At 45.8% G+C, this 15,000-nt stretch overlaps 1 protein-coding gene across 1 annotated transcript in view; it reads left to right on the top strand.

Moving 5' to 3' along the window:
* Nucleotides 1–2,373: 2,373 nt before the first annotated feature.
* The window catches only part of LOC129846971 (glutamate receptor-interacting protein 1-like), an 81,788-nt gene continuing 69,161 nt past the window's right edge, over nucleotides 2,374–15,000 (top strand). The window contains exons 1-4 of the mRNA XM_055914787.1: nucleotides 2,374–3,059; nucleotides 3,902–4,096; nucleotides 7,612–7,757; nucleotides 12,216–12,296. Coding sequence (XP_055770762.1) covers nucleotides 2,374–3,059; nucleotides 3,902–4,096; nucleotides 7,612–7,757; nucleotides 12,216–12,296 — 1,108 coding nt within the window. The remainder of the gene's footprint in view (nucleotides 3,060–3,901; nucleotides 4,097–7,611; nucleotides 7,758–12,215; nucleotides 12,297–15,000) is intronic.

Raw genomic sequence — 15,000 nt, 5'->3', positions numbered from 1 at the left:
GTGATATCTACAACAGAGATTGTCAAGGGTCGGGTTCTATTGGTCAAGGTGGATGTTATGGGGTTTTTGTTTGTTTTTTTGAATGTCTATGCTCCTAATGAGGGTACAGAGCGTCTTGTTGTGTTTGATAAAATAAAAGAAACCTTAAGACAGTGTGACCAAGAGGGGTGTATGGTTTTAGGGGGGGACTGGAACTGTACTGTGGATTTTACTGTTGATCGCAACGCTGAAGAACCTCACCTGCGGTCAGCCACTTTCCTGTCTGGCCTATTAACTGAGTTAGAGCTTTCTGATGTGTGGAGAGTAAGGAATGCAAAAGTTAGGCAATACACATGGTTGAAAGTGAATGAAGGTCGTGTCAGTGCAGCAAGGTTAGATAGGTTGTACGTATCTGATCAATACTGTAGTAGGGTTGGAAGGTGTGCCATTACTCCTGTGGGTTTCTCTGATCATCACATTATAACTGTTGATATTCACTTGTCCTGTCCACGAAGGTCATCACCTTACTGGTATTTTAATGTTAAATTGTTACATGATGTCAAGTTTTGTGAAAGGTTTTTGTTGTTTTGGGAAAAATGGAGGGTTACAAAAGGGAATTTTGAGTCCTTGAGACAATGGTGGGATGTTGGGAAGGCCCAAATACGAGTATTTTGTCAACAGTATACTGCTTTGTCTCAAATTGAAGTTAAAGAGACTATCAATGCCCTTGAACAGGACATCAAATCAATTGAATTGAAGCTGCTCACTCAGAATGACCCTGGACTAGTCATGAACTTACAGGACAAGAGACATGAACTGAGGTCGTTTCTGCATGAAAGAGTGAAAGGTGCCTTGATTAGGTCTCGTTTCGCTTCCCTCAAGGATATGGATGCTCCTAGTGCCTTTTTTTTTAACCTTGGACAGTCGAAATTACAACGTAAACAGATGGTCTGCCTTCGTCTCGCTGATGGGAAGGTGACCACGGATGACAGTGAAATGCGTCAACATGCCGTGGATTTCTACTCTGCCCTCTATAAGGCGGAGGATTGTGACTCTCTGTGTACTGAGCAGTTGTTACACGGTCTTCCTAAATTGGGACCTGAACAGAGAGTCGCATTGGACTCTGACATTACACTGCAAGAGCTGTCCACAGCAGTTATGCAGCTCTCAACAGGCCGAGCCCCTGGCATTGATGGTTTACCATCTGAGTTCTATAAGCACTTTTGGGGGTCTATTGGGGAGGATTTTTATGAAGTGGTGTGTGAATCTTTTCATGAGGGTTCTCTTCCGGTATCCTGTCAACGTGCGGTGCTTTCACTGTTGCCAAAAAAGGGGGATTTGGCTCTCATAAAAAATTGGAGACCTGTTGCTTTGCTGTGTGCAGAATATAAAATAGTTTCAAAATGTCTCTCAAACAGGTTGAAAGAGTATCTGGGATTGTTGGTCCACAAGGACCAGTCCTACTGTGTACCTGATCGCTCAATTGTTGACAATTTGTTTCTGATAAGAGATGTTCTAGACATTTGTAAACTGTCTGATGTAAATGTGGGTTTACTTTCTTTGGATCAGGAGAAGGCTTTTGACCGAGTGGACCACCAGTATTTGTTCAAAACGATGAAAGCCTTTGGGTTTGGGGATGTTTTTTTGTCTTGGATGAATTTACTGTATGCTTGGGCCTCGTGTATGGTGAAGGTGGGGGGTGGTTTGAGTTGCCCCATCCCTGTCCAAAGGGGTATCAGGCAGGGATGCCCAATTTCAGGGCAGTTATATAGTCTGGCGATTGAACCAATGCTTTGTTTTTTAAGAGCGAAGCTTACTGGTTTCTCTGTGCCAGGTGTAATGAAGGGTCCCACGATAGCACTGTCTGCGTATGCAGATGATGTGACAGTTTTTATTACAGGGGCTGAGGATGTTAAGGTTCTCTCAGACGCTTTAATGGTGTATGAGGGGGCCTCCTCAGCTAGAGTCAATTGGGGAAAGAGTGAAGCGCTGTGGGCAGGTCAGCTTCAGATAGGGTCCGCTCCACGGTTACCAGGGGGGCTTCAGTGGGGCAGAGATGGGATGAAGACATTGGGTGTTTTTCTAGGCTCTGATGTCTTTCAGAAAAAGAACTGGGAGGGTGTAGTGGAGAAAGTGTGTGCCAGACTGTCAAGATGGAAATGGGTGCTACCCCAGTTGTCTTATAGGGGAAGGGTACTGGTAATTAATAATCTTGCTGCTTCTACCCTGTGGCACAGACTAATGATTTTGCAGCCACCAAAGGGTCTGATACAAGAGCTTCAGAGGACCCTTGTCAATTTCTTCTGGTCTGGACAACACTGGATCAAAGCTGCAGCTTTGTACCTGCCACTGCACGAGGGGGGGCAAGGCCTGGTGGACATTTCCTCTAGGATCATGGCTTTCCGGCTTCAAGCAGCCCAGAGACTGTTGTACAGTGACGGTTCTAGCTGGGTTGACACAGCCTACGCACTGATGAGGAGAGCAGGCTGTTTGGGCTTAGACAAGCACCTTTTCCTCTTAAAGCTGGGGGGGGGTGAGTTGAATGGCCTGACTCCATTCTATGAGTCTGTTATGCAGGCTTGGAGGGTTCTGGTCAAGTCCCGTAAGGCCGGCACGCTACCAGGGATGTGGCTTTTTGAAGAGCCTCTTTTTTATAACACCAGTGCTCTGGGTTCAGCCAGCCTGCGTTCATGCCTGTTAGGTGTCGGGTGCACCAAGCTGGGTCATCTGATGCAGAGCAGGAGCAGATCGTTGGAGGAGCTGGGAGAAAGAGCGGGGATCCGATCATCTCGCCTACTGAGGAAGGTCGTCGCTGAGGTCTGTGACTCCTTGCCAGTTCTTCATCGTCAGTATGTGACTAACATTTCCAATTCTGATTGGTGGAAGGAGGGTCTGGATTATGTATTCCCTGCACTGATTGTTAGTGCTGCGGTGGGGGCATTTGAGGAGGACGTGGGGATGCTGCTTTCCTTCGATACCCCGGAGCTGGGGGAGTTCAAGGAGGTGGGAAAGAAGGCCATGTACAGAATATGTGTAAAGGTGTCCCATGCCTCTTCCCTGGAAGGGGTAAAATCGACGAGGTGGGCGGGTGTGCTTGGTCCAGGTGCTTCCCCAAAAGGCTGTTGGCGATCATTATACAAACTGCCGATTGATAAGAGGACAGCTGACCTCCAATGGAGGATCATACATGGAGCTATAGCCACCAACATGCATCTGGTACATCTGGACCCTACTGTTGAGGAAGGGTGTCCATTCTGTGCAGAGTCTGAAAGTCTGGCACACCTGTTTTTACTGTGTCCCAGGTTGGTCGGGATGATTGACCTGATCACTGACTGGTTCTCAACGTTGGGAGAGGTTTTCTCTTCCCAACTGTATATATTTGGGCCAAAGTACAGGTTCAGGCAAAAGGGTGTAGTTGTGTTGCTTAATTTTGTGTTAGGGGCAGCAAAATTAGCGATATGGAAGACCCGAAAGAACAGTATTCGGGGACAGGGGTCTGTGGATGTGGTGGGAATGCTGGAGGGAATGGTGGCAGCGAGACTACGGGTTGAGTTTGCCTATTATAAACTTGTCAACAATATTGATCTGTTTTTGAGTATATGGGGTATTCAGAGGCTGTTGTGTTTAGTTACTGTGGAGGAGGAGTTGGAGTTGTGTTTTTAATTGATGTGTAACTGTGGTTTTGTATGAGTATTTATTGTGTGGTGGGCTCCCAGACCCAATAAAGATTATTTAAAACTCAAACTCTCTCTCTCTCTCTCTCTCTCTCTCTCTCTCTCTCTCTCTCTCTCTCTCTCTCTCTCTCTCTCTCTCTCTCTCTCTCTCTCTCTCTCTCTCTCTCTCTCTCTCTCTCTCTCTCTCTCTCTCTCTCTCTCTCTCTCTCTCTCTCTCTCTCTCTCTCTCTCTCTCTCTCTCTCTCTCTCTCCACAGTGTCTCTGGCTAGCAGTACCCTGGGTCTAGCAGGTCAGGTTGTTCACACTGAGACAACTGAGGTGATTCTGGTCAGTGACTCTATCATGGGGTTTGGCATCCAGCTACAGGGGGGGGTGTTTGCCACAGAGACCCTGTCCTCACCCCCGCTCATCGGCTATTTGGACCCAGACAGTCCTGCAGAGAGGTAGGATACATCTGTCAATCAATCAATCAATCACATGTCATTTCTAGAGCCTGTCTTTAAACCTTTCCTACAGAGAGACAGTGAAGTAATAGGACCAGTAGAATATAGAGAGGTTTTACTTTAGATGGAGCATCTTGTCCCCTTATCACCTCCACTATCTCAACTATATACTGATGATATGACACATTACCCACTACTGTAGCTGTACAGCCAGAGGTAGTAGGTTATCTTGTTCCCTTATCACCTCCACTATCTCTACTATATACTGATGATGTAACACATTACCCACTACTGTAGCTTTACAGCCAGAGGTAGTAGGTTATCTTGTTCCCTTATCACCTCCACTATCTCTACTATATACTGATGATGTAACACATTACCCACTACTGTAGCTTTACAGCCAGAGGGAGTAGGTTATCTTGTTCCCTTATCTCCTCCACTATCTCTACTATATACTGATGATATAACACATTACCCACTACTGTAGCTGTACAGCCAGAGGGAGTATGTTATCTTGTTCCCTTATCTCCTCCACTATCTCTACTATATACTGATGATATGACACATTACCCACTACTGTAGCTCTACAGCCAGGGGGAGTAGGTTATCTTGTTCCCTTATCACCTCCACTATCTCTACTATATACTGATGATATAACACATTACCCACTACTGTAGCTCTACAGCCAGAGGGAGTAGGTTATCTTGTTCCCTTATCACCTCCACTATCTCTACTATATACTGATGATATAACACATTACCCACTACTGTAGCTCTACAGCCAGAGGGAGTAGGTTATCTTGTTCCCTTATCTCCTCCACTAGCTCTACTATATACTGATGATATGACACATTGCCCACTACTGTAGCTCTACAGCCAGAGGGAGTAGGTTATCTTGTTTCCTTATCACCTCCACTATCTCTACTATATACTGATGATATAACACATTACCCACTACTTTAGCTCTACAGCCAGGGGGAGTAGGTTATCTTAATCTGATTCTAGACCTGCAGTTAATAACAGCTCTTCTATCGTAATCTGATTCTAGACCTGCAGTTAATAACAGCTCTTCTATCTTAATCTGATTCTAGACCTGCAGTTAATAACATCTCTTCTATCGTAATCTGATTCTAGACCTGCAGTTAATAACAGCTCTTCTATCTAAATCTGATTCTAGACCTGCAGTTAATAACAGCTCTTCTGTCTTAATCTGATTCTAGACCTGCAGTTAATAACAGCTCTTCTGTCTTAATCTGATTCTAGACCTGCAGTTAATAACAGCTCTCCTATCTTAATCTGATTCTAGACCTGCAGTTAATAACAGCTCTCCTGTCTTAATCTGATTCTAGACCTGCAGTTAATAACAGCTCTCCTATCTTAATCTGATTCTAGACCTGCAGCCCAGTTAATAACAGCTCTTCTATCGTAATCTGATTCTAGACCTGCAGTTAATAACAGCTCTCCTATCGTAATCTGATTCTAGACCTGCAGCCCAGTTAATAACAGCTCTTCTGTCTTAATCTGATTCTAGACCTGCAGTTAATAACAGCTCTTCTGTCTTAATCTGATTCTAGACCTGCAGTTAATAACAGCTCTTCTATCGTGATCTGATTCTAGACCTGCAGTTAATAACAGGCTAATTTCTAATCCACTTGATGGCTTCTTCTGAGATCTGACTCTCTTTCTTTATTCATCAAAGAATGCAGATGTAAAAGTAACCCCAGTTGATTGGTTGGCTGCCCATCTCTTGTTTTGTTCAGTTTGTTTAGGCAGAAACTGACACACGTATAGAGCCATGTCACTAGAGTAATACTGATTGGTTCGACGACGGCCGCACAACAAATCATTATTTAATCTGTAACCTAATAAACTGCACGGTTTCCTGAGTCGTAGTGGGAGGACCACACAACAAATCATTATTTAATCTGTAACCTAATAAACTGCACGGTTTCCTGAGTCGTAGTGGGAGGACCACACAACAAATCATTATTTAATCTGTAACCTAATAAACTGCACGGTTTCCTGGGTCGTAGTGGGAGGACCACACAACAAATCATTATTTAATCGGTAACCTAATAAACTGCACGGTTTCCTGGGTCGTAGTGGGAGGACCACACAACATATCATTATTTAATCTGTAACCTAATAAACTGCACGGTTTCCTGGGTCGTAGTGGGAGGACCACACAACATATCATTATTTAATCTGTAACCTAATAAACTGCACGGTTTCCTGGGTCGTAGTGGGAGGACCACACAACATATCATTATTTAATCTGTAACCTAATAAACTGCACGGTTTCCTGGGTCGTAGTGGGAGGACCACACAACATATCATTATTTAATCTGTAACCTAATAAACTGCACGGTTTCCTGAGTCGTAGTGGGAGGACCACACAACAAATCATTATTTAATCGGTAACCTAATAAACTGCACGGTTTCCTGAGTCGTAGTGGGAGGACCACACAACAAATCATTATTTAATCTGTAACCTAATAAACTGCACGGTTTCCTGAGTCGTAGTGGGAGGACCACACAACAAATCATTATTTAATCGGTAACCTAATAAACTGCACGGTTTCCTGAGTCGTAGTGGGACGACCACACAACAAATCATTGTGTGACTCCAAGTTAACTTTGATAGGAGGGTCAGTATATTAATATTTGTGCATAAAGCTGTTTCCACCGCCATTTCACACATCATTCATTTTACCAACACAAAAAAGATCCCACCTTATCATGTTTTGTTTCGTTGACATTTGGAAAGTTTACCAACAAATCTTCTGTTCCCATCGGGCCCGTTGTGAATTTATTTTATATCCGACATATAATTTACTCACATAAAAAGGTTGGATGGAAACCTGGTTAGTGACTTTAAATAAAGCCAACTTAAAAAGTTTCCACAGTTGGTCTCCTGTAGCGATCAACTGACAAAACGTGTCGAGAGACACAACTATAAAAAAACACATGTAATCAGGAAATGAATCTGTCGATGTAAAATGCAAGTCACATCCCAACGAGATGATTGAAACCTAGAACACTTACATGGAATGGCTTGAATACCCTCTCGCCGACATCCAGATGAAGGCGGCGTAATGGACAGGGGATTTATAGAGGAAACTGTAGCAAGCAATTATCACAGGAAGTAGCCAATAGGTCGTTACAAGCCGTGGTAGTTTAATTGAGGGCGATATAAAACACTTTCTGACCACACGTGTGTGTGTGTGTGTGCGTGTGCGTGTGCGTGCGTGTGTGTGTGTGTACGTGTGTGTGTGTGTGCGTGTGTGTGTGTGTGTTGGTGTAGATAGAATTGATGTGGAATCTGTCTTTCCCTTCCATGTCCAATGCTGGTAAAGTAAATTAATCCAGACACTAACTAATCATGTACAGAGGACACTAATTATTCACATTCAGATTCAGATTCATTTATTACCTCACAACCAAAGGGTGGTGCATTAGCTTTCGTTACATCATGGTAAGACTGAGATGTCATGTGTGTGTGTGTGTACTTTGCAGGTGCGGGATTTTGCAGATAGGTGACCGTATCCTGTCTATAAACGGGATCCCTACAGAGGACAGCACCTTGGAAGAGACCAATCAGCTACTGAGAGACTCCAGCATCACCAGCAAGGTCTCGCTGGAGATAGAGTTTGACGTGGCAGGTACTGGACTCTATTGTGCTCTACTATAATCTACTCTACTGTACTGTACTCTACTCTACTGTAGTCTACTGGACTCTACTGTACTGTACTCTACTGTACTCTACTGTAGTCTACTGTACTCTACTGTACTCTACTGTACTCTACTGTACTGTACTCTACAGGACTACAGGACTCTATTGTAATCTACTCTACTATACTCTACTGGACTCTATTGTGCTCTACTATAATCTACTCTACTGTAGTCTACTGTAGTCTACTGTACTCTACTGTAGTCTACTGTACTCTACTGTACTCTACAGGACTACAGGACTCTAATCTACTCTACTGTAGTCTACTGTAATCTACTGTGCTCTAATCTACTGGACTCTACAGGACTCTATTGTGCTCTACTATAATCTACTCTACTGTACTCAACTCTACTGTACTGGACTCTACTAAACTGGACTCTACTGTACTATAATCTACTCTACTGTACTATAATCTACTCTACTGTACTCAACTCTACTGTACTATAATCTACTCTACTCTACTGTACTGGACTCTACTAAACTGGACTCTACTGTACTATAATCTACTCTACTGTACTCTACTCTACTGTACTGGACTCTACTAAACTGGACTCTACTGTACTCAACTCTACTGCACTGGACTCTACTAAACTGGACTCTACTGTACTGAACTCTACTGCACTGGACCGTACTGGACTAGACTGGATGTTTAGTGAAAGTGTCTTATTGAACCTTGTTAGCGTTATAAGTAACCTTGAATGAGACTTGAAGACGTACGTTATCATCAAGAGAAAAGCCTTTAGCTCAGAGGGTTAATTTGACTGTTGTGGTGTTGAAACCCAGTGACATATGAACACTCTCCCTGTCCGTAGTGAAGCCCGCTGGTGGGGCCATTTCATCCAGGGGTTTCATCCTCACGTCTCAGACAAGCAATGATGACATCACAGCATCTTCCTATGCTGGGGTTTATCTGTGATGTGCTTCACGGTTCACTCTGAACCAAAAAACACCCTGCTCCCCGAGACAGACCATAATGACTTTGACATTGGGCCGTTGCTACGGGGACGGGCTTTATGTTATCAGAACTAACGTACCTTTGATTTCTGGGTCAAAATGTCCCCCCGTTAGAAACCGTTAGAATGAAGAGCCGGCTGCAAAACAGGATGAGGAACATTCCTTCAGCACTGATGGTTGGTTTAGTGTCTCTACTGGCTGACAGTTAGAGGAGGCTTGCAGCAGGCCTAGTCATCACCACTGATGGTTGGTTTAGTGTCTCTACTGGCTGACAGTTAGAGGAGGCTTGCAGCAGGCCTAGTCATCATCACTGATGGTTGGTTTAGTGTCTCTACTGGCTGACAGCTAGAGGAGGCTTGCAGCAGGCCTAGTCATCATCACTGATGGTTGGTTTAGTGTCTCTACTGGCTGACAGCTAGAGGAGGCTTGCAGCAGGCCTAGTCATCAGCACTGATGGTTGGTTTAGGGTCTCTACTGGCTGAAAGCTAGAGGAAGCTTGCAGCAGGCCTAGTCATCAACACTGATGGTTGGTTTAGGGTCTCTACTGGCTGATAGCTAGAGGAGGCTTGCAGCAGGCCTAGTCATCAACACTGATGGTTGGTTTAGGGTCTCTACTGGCTGATAGCTAGAGGAGGCTTGCAGCAGGCCTAGTCATCATCACTGATGGTTGGTTTAGTGTCTCTACTGGCTGACAGCTAGAGGAGGCTTGCAGCAGGCCTAGTCATCATCACTGATGGTTGGTTTAGTGTCTCTACTGGCTGACAGCTAGAGGAGGCTTGCAGCAGGCCTAGTCATCATCACTGATGGTTGGTTTAGTGTCTCTACTGGCTGACAGCTAGAGGAGGCTTGCAGCAGCCCTAGTCATCATCACTGATGGTTGGTTTAGTGTCTCTACTGGCTGACAGTTAGAGGAGGCTTGCAGCAGGCCTAGTCATCAGCAGTTAAAGCTGTTTGGAGCCTCTGAAACGGCTCGTCATTTAATTCAACATTTCTGGATGCAGGGAAAGATACAGGGAGAGATACAGGGAGAGATACAGGGAGAGATACGGGGAGAGATACGGGGAGAGATACGGGGAGAGATACGGGGAGAGATACGGGGAGAGATACAGGGAGAGATACAGGGAGAGATACAGGGAGAGATACAGGGAGAGATACAGGGAGAGATACAGGGAGAGATACAGGGAGAGATACAGGGAGAGATACAGGGAGAGATACAGGGAGGGATGCGGGGAGAGATGCAGGGAGAGATACAGGGAGAGATACAGGGAGGGAGGGAGGGAGGGAGGGAGAGATACAGGGAGAGATACAGGGAGGGAGGGAGGGAGGGAGGGAGAGATACGGGGAGAGATACAGGGAGGGAGGGAGGGAGGGAGGGAGGGAGAGATACAGGGAGGGAGGGAGGGAGGGAGGGAGGGAGGGAGGGAGGGAGGGAGGGAGAGATACAGGGAGAGATACAGGGAGAGATGCAGGGAGAGATACAGGGAGAGATGCAGGGAGAGATACAGGGAGAGATACAGGGAGAGATACAGGGAGAGATGCAGGGAGAGATACAGGGAGAGATACAGGGAGGGAGGGAGGGAGGGAGAGATACAGGGAGAGATACAGGGAGAGATGCAGGGAGAGATACAGGGAGAGATACAGGGAGAGATACAGGGAGAGATGCAGGGAGAGATACAGGGAGAGATACAGGGAGAGATACAGGGAGAGATACAGGGAGAGATACAGGGAGAGATGCAGGGAGAGATACAGGGAGAGATACAGGGAGAGATACAGGGAGAGATGCAGGGAGGGATGCAGGGAGAGATACAGGGAGAGATACAGGGAGAGATACAGGGAGAGATACGGAGAGAGATACGGGGAGAGATACAGGGAGGGATACGGGGAGAGATACAGGGAGAGATACAGGGAGAGATACAGGGAGAGATACAGGGAGAGATAAGGATACAGGGAGAGATACAGGGAGAGATACAGGGAGAGATACAGGGAGAGATGCAGGGAGAGATGCAGGGAGAGATACAGGGAGGGAGGGAGAGATACAGGGAGGGATACAGGGAGGGAGGGAGAGATACAGGGAGGGAGGGAGGGATACAGGGAGGGATACAGGGAGGGAGGGAGGGAGGGAGGGAGGGAGGGAGGGAGGGAGGGAGGGAGGGAGGGAGGGAGGGAGGGAGTTTATGTCCTTCTGCTCCCAGGGAGAGACGTTCATGAATTATGTAGATGATTGTAACAGAATCAGCCTTAATGTCTAATAGTTACTCCATCTCTTTCTGCAGCTCCAGATTCACTGTGTCTGTGTTACTGAGGTCACTGTTAGTGAGTCTGTGTTACTGAGGTCTCTGTGTGTCCTGGACTCTGTTAGTGAGTCTGTGGTACTGAGGGCTGTTAGTGAGTCTGTGTTACTGAGGTCTCTGTGTGTCCTAGACTCTGTTAGTGAGTCTGTAGTACTGAGGGCTCTGTGTGTCCTGGACTCTGTTAGTGAGTCTGTGTTACTGAGGTCACTGTGTGTCCTGGACTCTGTTAGTCAGTCTGTGTTACTGAGGTCACTGTTAGTGAGTCTGTGTTACTGAGGTCACTGTGTGTCCTGGACTCTGTTAGTGAGTCTGTGTTACTGAGGTCACTGTGTGTCCTGGACTCTGTTAGTGAGTCTGTGTTACTGAGGTCACTGTGTGTCCTGGACTCTGTTAGTGAGTCTGTGTTACTGAGGTCCCTGTGTGTCCTAGACTCTGTTAGTGAGTCTGTGGTACTGAGGTCTCTGTGTGTCCTGGACTCTGTTAGTGAGTCTGTGGTACTGAGGTCACTGTGTGTCCTGGATTCTGTTAGTGAGTCTGTGTTACTGAGGTCTCTGTGTGTCCTGGACTCTGTTAGTGAGTCTGTGTTACTGAGGTCACTGTGTGTCCTAGACTCTGTTAGTGAGTCTGTGGTACTGAGGTCACTGTGTGTCCTGGATTCTGTTAGTGAGTCTGTGTTACTGAGGTCTCTGTGTGTCCTGGACTCTGTTAGTGAGTCTGTGTTACTGAGGTCACTGTGTGTCCTAGACTCTGTTAGTGAGTCTGTGGTACTGAGGGCTGGTAGCTGGTTGAGAACAGGACACAGTAAAAGTACATTTTGTTCTCTTGTATTTATAGTGAGTTGCTCTGTCTTTCGAGGGCATGGATTTTGTCTGAGAACTCACTTTGTTTCTTAAGGATTTGGTCTCTCTGGTTCTGTACATCTGGTGAAGTGTTCAATGTCTTCTTACATCTCTCTCTCTCTCTCTCTCTCTCTCTCTCTCTCTCCCTCTCACACACTCTGTATCTCCTGCTTTCTTTCTCTCTCTCTCTCTCTTTCTCTCTCTCTCTCACTCTGTATCTCCTGCTTTCTCTCTCTCTCTCTCTCTCTCTCTCTCTCTCTCTCTCTCTCTCTCTCTCTCTCTCCCCCCCCCCCTTCCCCCCTACAGAGTCAGTCATCCCTAGCAGTGGCACCTTCCATGTGAAGCTACCAAAGAAGCCTGGGGTGGAGCTGGGGATCACCATCAGCTGTGAGTCTCTCTAGTCTACCTTTCACATTATCTCCCAATCACTACTGTACTCTAGACAGACAGACAGACAGACAGACAGACAGACAGACAGACAGACAGACAGACAGAGTGATTCACTCAAATTCACCTCACCTGATGGTGGATAACTAACACAGTAAAGATCAGAGATATCTGAATTTGTCGGCTCGGAAACTTGGAAGCTATGAAACACTCACATCTGAGACTTAGATATTAGGATTCAGCACCTGATCCAGGCCTACTTCAGTAGAGTGGGGAGTCAGTGGTTCATAAAGAATGTACGACTAAGATATTCTTGGATCTTATTCAAATATGTGGAAAGTAGGTGAGCCAGAGTGAGGGGGAGAGAGAGAAGAGGAGGAGAGATAAACAGACAGAGAGGAGGAGAGATAAACAGACTGAGAGAGAGGAGGAGAGATAAACAGACTGAGAGAGAGGAGGAGAGATAAACAGACTGAGAGAGAGGAGGAGAGATAAACAGACTGAGAGAGAGGAGGAGAGATAAACAGACTGAGAGAGAGGAGGAGAGATAAACAGACTGAGAGAGGAGGAGAGATAAACAGACTGAGAGAGGAGGAGAGATAAACAGACTGAGAGAGGAGGAGAGATAAACAGACTGAGAGAGGAGGAGAGATAAACAGACTGAGAGAGGAGGAGAGATAAACAGACTGAGAGAGGAGGAGAGAAACAGACTGAGAGAGGAGGAGAGATAAACAGACTGAGAGAGGATGAGAGATAAACAGACTGAGAGAGGAGAGATAAACAGACTGAGAGAGAGGAGGAGAGATAAACAGACTGAGAGAGAGGAGGAGAGATAAACAGACTGAGAGAGGAGGAGAGATAAACAGACTGAGAGAGAGGAGGAGAGATAAACAGACTGAGAGAGGAGGAGAGATAAACAGACTGAGAGAGAGGAGGAGAGATAAACAGACTGAGAGAGAGGAGGAGAGATAAACAGACTGAGAGAGGAGGAGAGATAAACAGACTGAGAGAGAGGAGGAGAGATAAACAGACTGAGAGAGAGGAGGAGAGATAAACAGACTGAGAGAGGAGGAGAGATAAACAGACTGAGAGAGGAGGAGAGATAAACAGACTGAGAGAGGAGGAGAGATAAACAGACTGAGAGACGAGAGATAAACAGGCTGAGAGAGGAGGAGAGATAAACAGACTGAGAGAGGAGGAGAGATAAACAGACTGAGAGGAGGAGGAGAGATAAACAGACTGAGAGAGAGGAGAGATAAACAGACAGAGAGGAGGAGAGATAAACAGACTGAGAGAGGAGGAGAGATAAACAGACTGAGAGAGGAGAGATAAACAGACTGAGAGACGAGAGATAAACAGACTGAGAGAGGAGAGATAAACAGACTGAGAGAGGAGGAGAGATAAACAGACTGAGAGAGGAGGAGAGATAAACAGACTGAGAGAGGAGGAGAGATAAACAGACTGAGAGAGGAGGAGAGATAAACAGACTGAGAGACGAGAGATAAACAGACTGAGAGACGAGAGATAAACAGACTGAGAGAGGAGAGATAAACAGACTGAGAGACGAGAGATAAACAGACTGAGAGAGGAGAGATAAACAGACTGAGAGAGGAGGAGAGATAAACAGACTGAGAGAGGAGGAGAGATAAACAGACTGAGAGAGGAGGAGAGATAAACAGACTGAGAGTGGAGGAGAGATAAACAGACTGAGAGAGAGGAGAGATAAACAGACTGAGAGAGAGGAGAGATAAACAGACTGAGAGAGAGGAGAGATAAACAGACTGAGAGAGAGGAGAGATAAACAGACAGAGAGGAGGAGAGATAAACAGACTGAGAGAGGAGGAGAGATAAACAGACTGAGAGAGGAGAGATAAACAGACTGAGAGACGAGAGATAAACAGACTGAGAGAGGAGAGATAAACAGACTGAGAGAGGAGGAGAGATAAACAGACTGAGAGAGGAGGAGAGATAAACAGACTGAGAGAGGAGGAGAGATAAACAGACTGAGAGAGGAGGAGAGATAAACAGACTGAGAGACGAGAGATAAACAGACTGAGAGACGAGAGATAAACAGACTGAGAGAGGAGAGATAAACAGACTGAGAGACGAGAGATAAACAGACTGAGAGAGGAGAGATAAACAGACTGAGAGAGGAGGAGAGATAAACAGACTGAGAGAGGAGGAGAGATAAACAGACTGAGAGAGGAGGAGAGATAAACAGACTGAGAGTGGAGGAGAGATAAACAGACTGAGAGAGAGGAGAGATAAACAGACTGAGAGAGAGGAGAGATAAACAGACTGAGAGAGAGGAGAGATAAACAGACTGAGAGAGAGGAGAGATAAACAGACTGAGAGAGAGGAGAGATAAACAGACTGAGAGAGAGGAGAGATAAACAGACTGAGAGAGAGGAGAGATAAACAGACTGAGAGAGGAGGAGAGATAAACAGACTGAGAGACGAGAGATAAACAGACTGAGAGAGGAGGAGAGATAAACAGACAGAGAGAGGAGGAGAGATAAACAGACTGAGAGAGGAGGAGAGATAAACAGACGGAGAGAGAGGAGAGATAAACAGACTGAGAGAGGAGGAGAGATAAACAGACAGAGAGAGGAGGAGAGATAAACAGACTGAGAGAGAGGAGAGATAAACAGACTGAGAGAGAGGAGAGATAAATAGACTGAGAGAGAGGAGAGATAAACAGACT

Source organism: Salvelinus fontinalis, unplaced genomic scaffold (assembly GCF_029448725.1).
Source record: "Salvelinus fontinalis isolate EN_2023a unplaced genomic scaffold, ASM2944872v1 scaffold_0674, whole genome shotgun sequence".
NCBI lineage: Eukaryota > Metazoa > Chordata > Actinopteri > Salmoniformes > Salmonidae > Salvelinus > Salvelinus fontinalis.
This window is presented reverse-complemented; position numbering and strand designations above follow the sequence as displayed.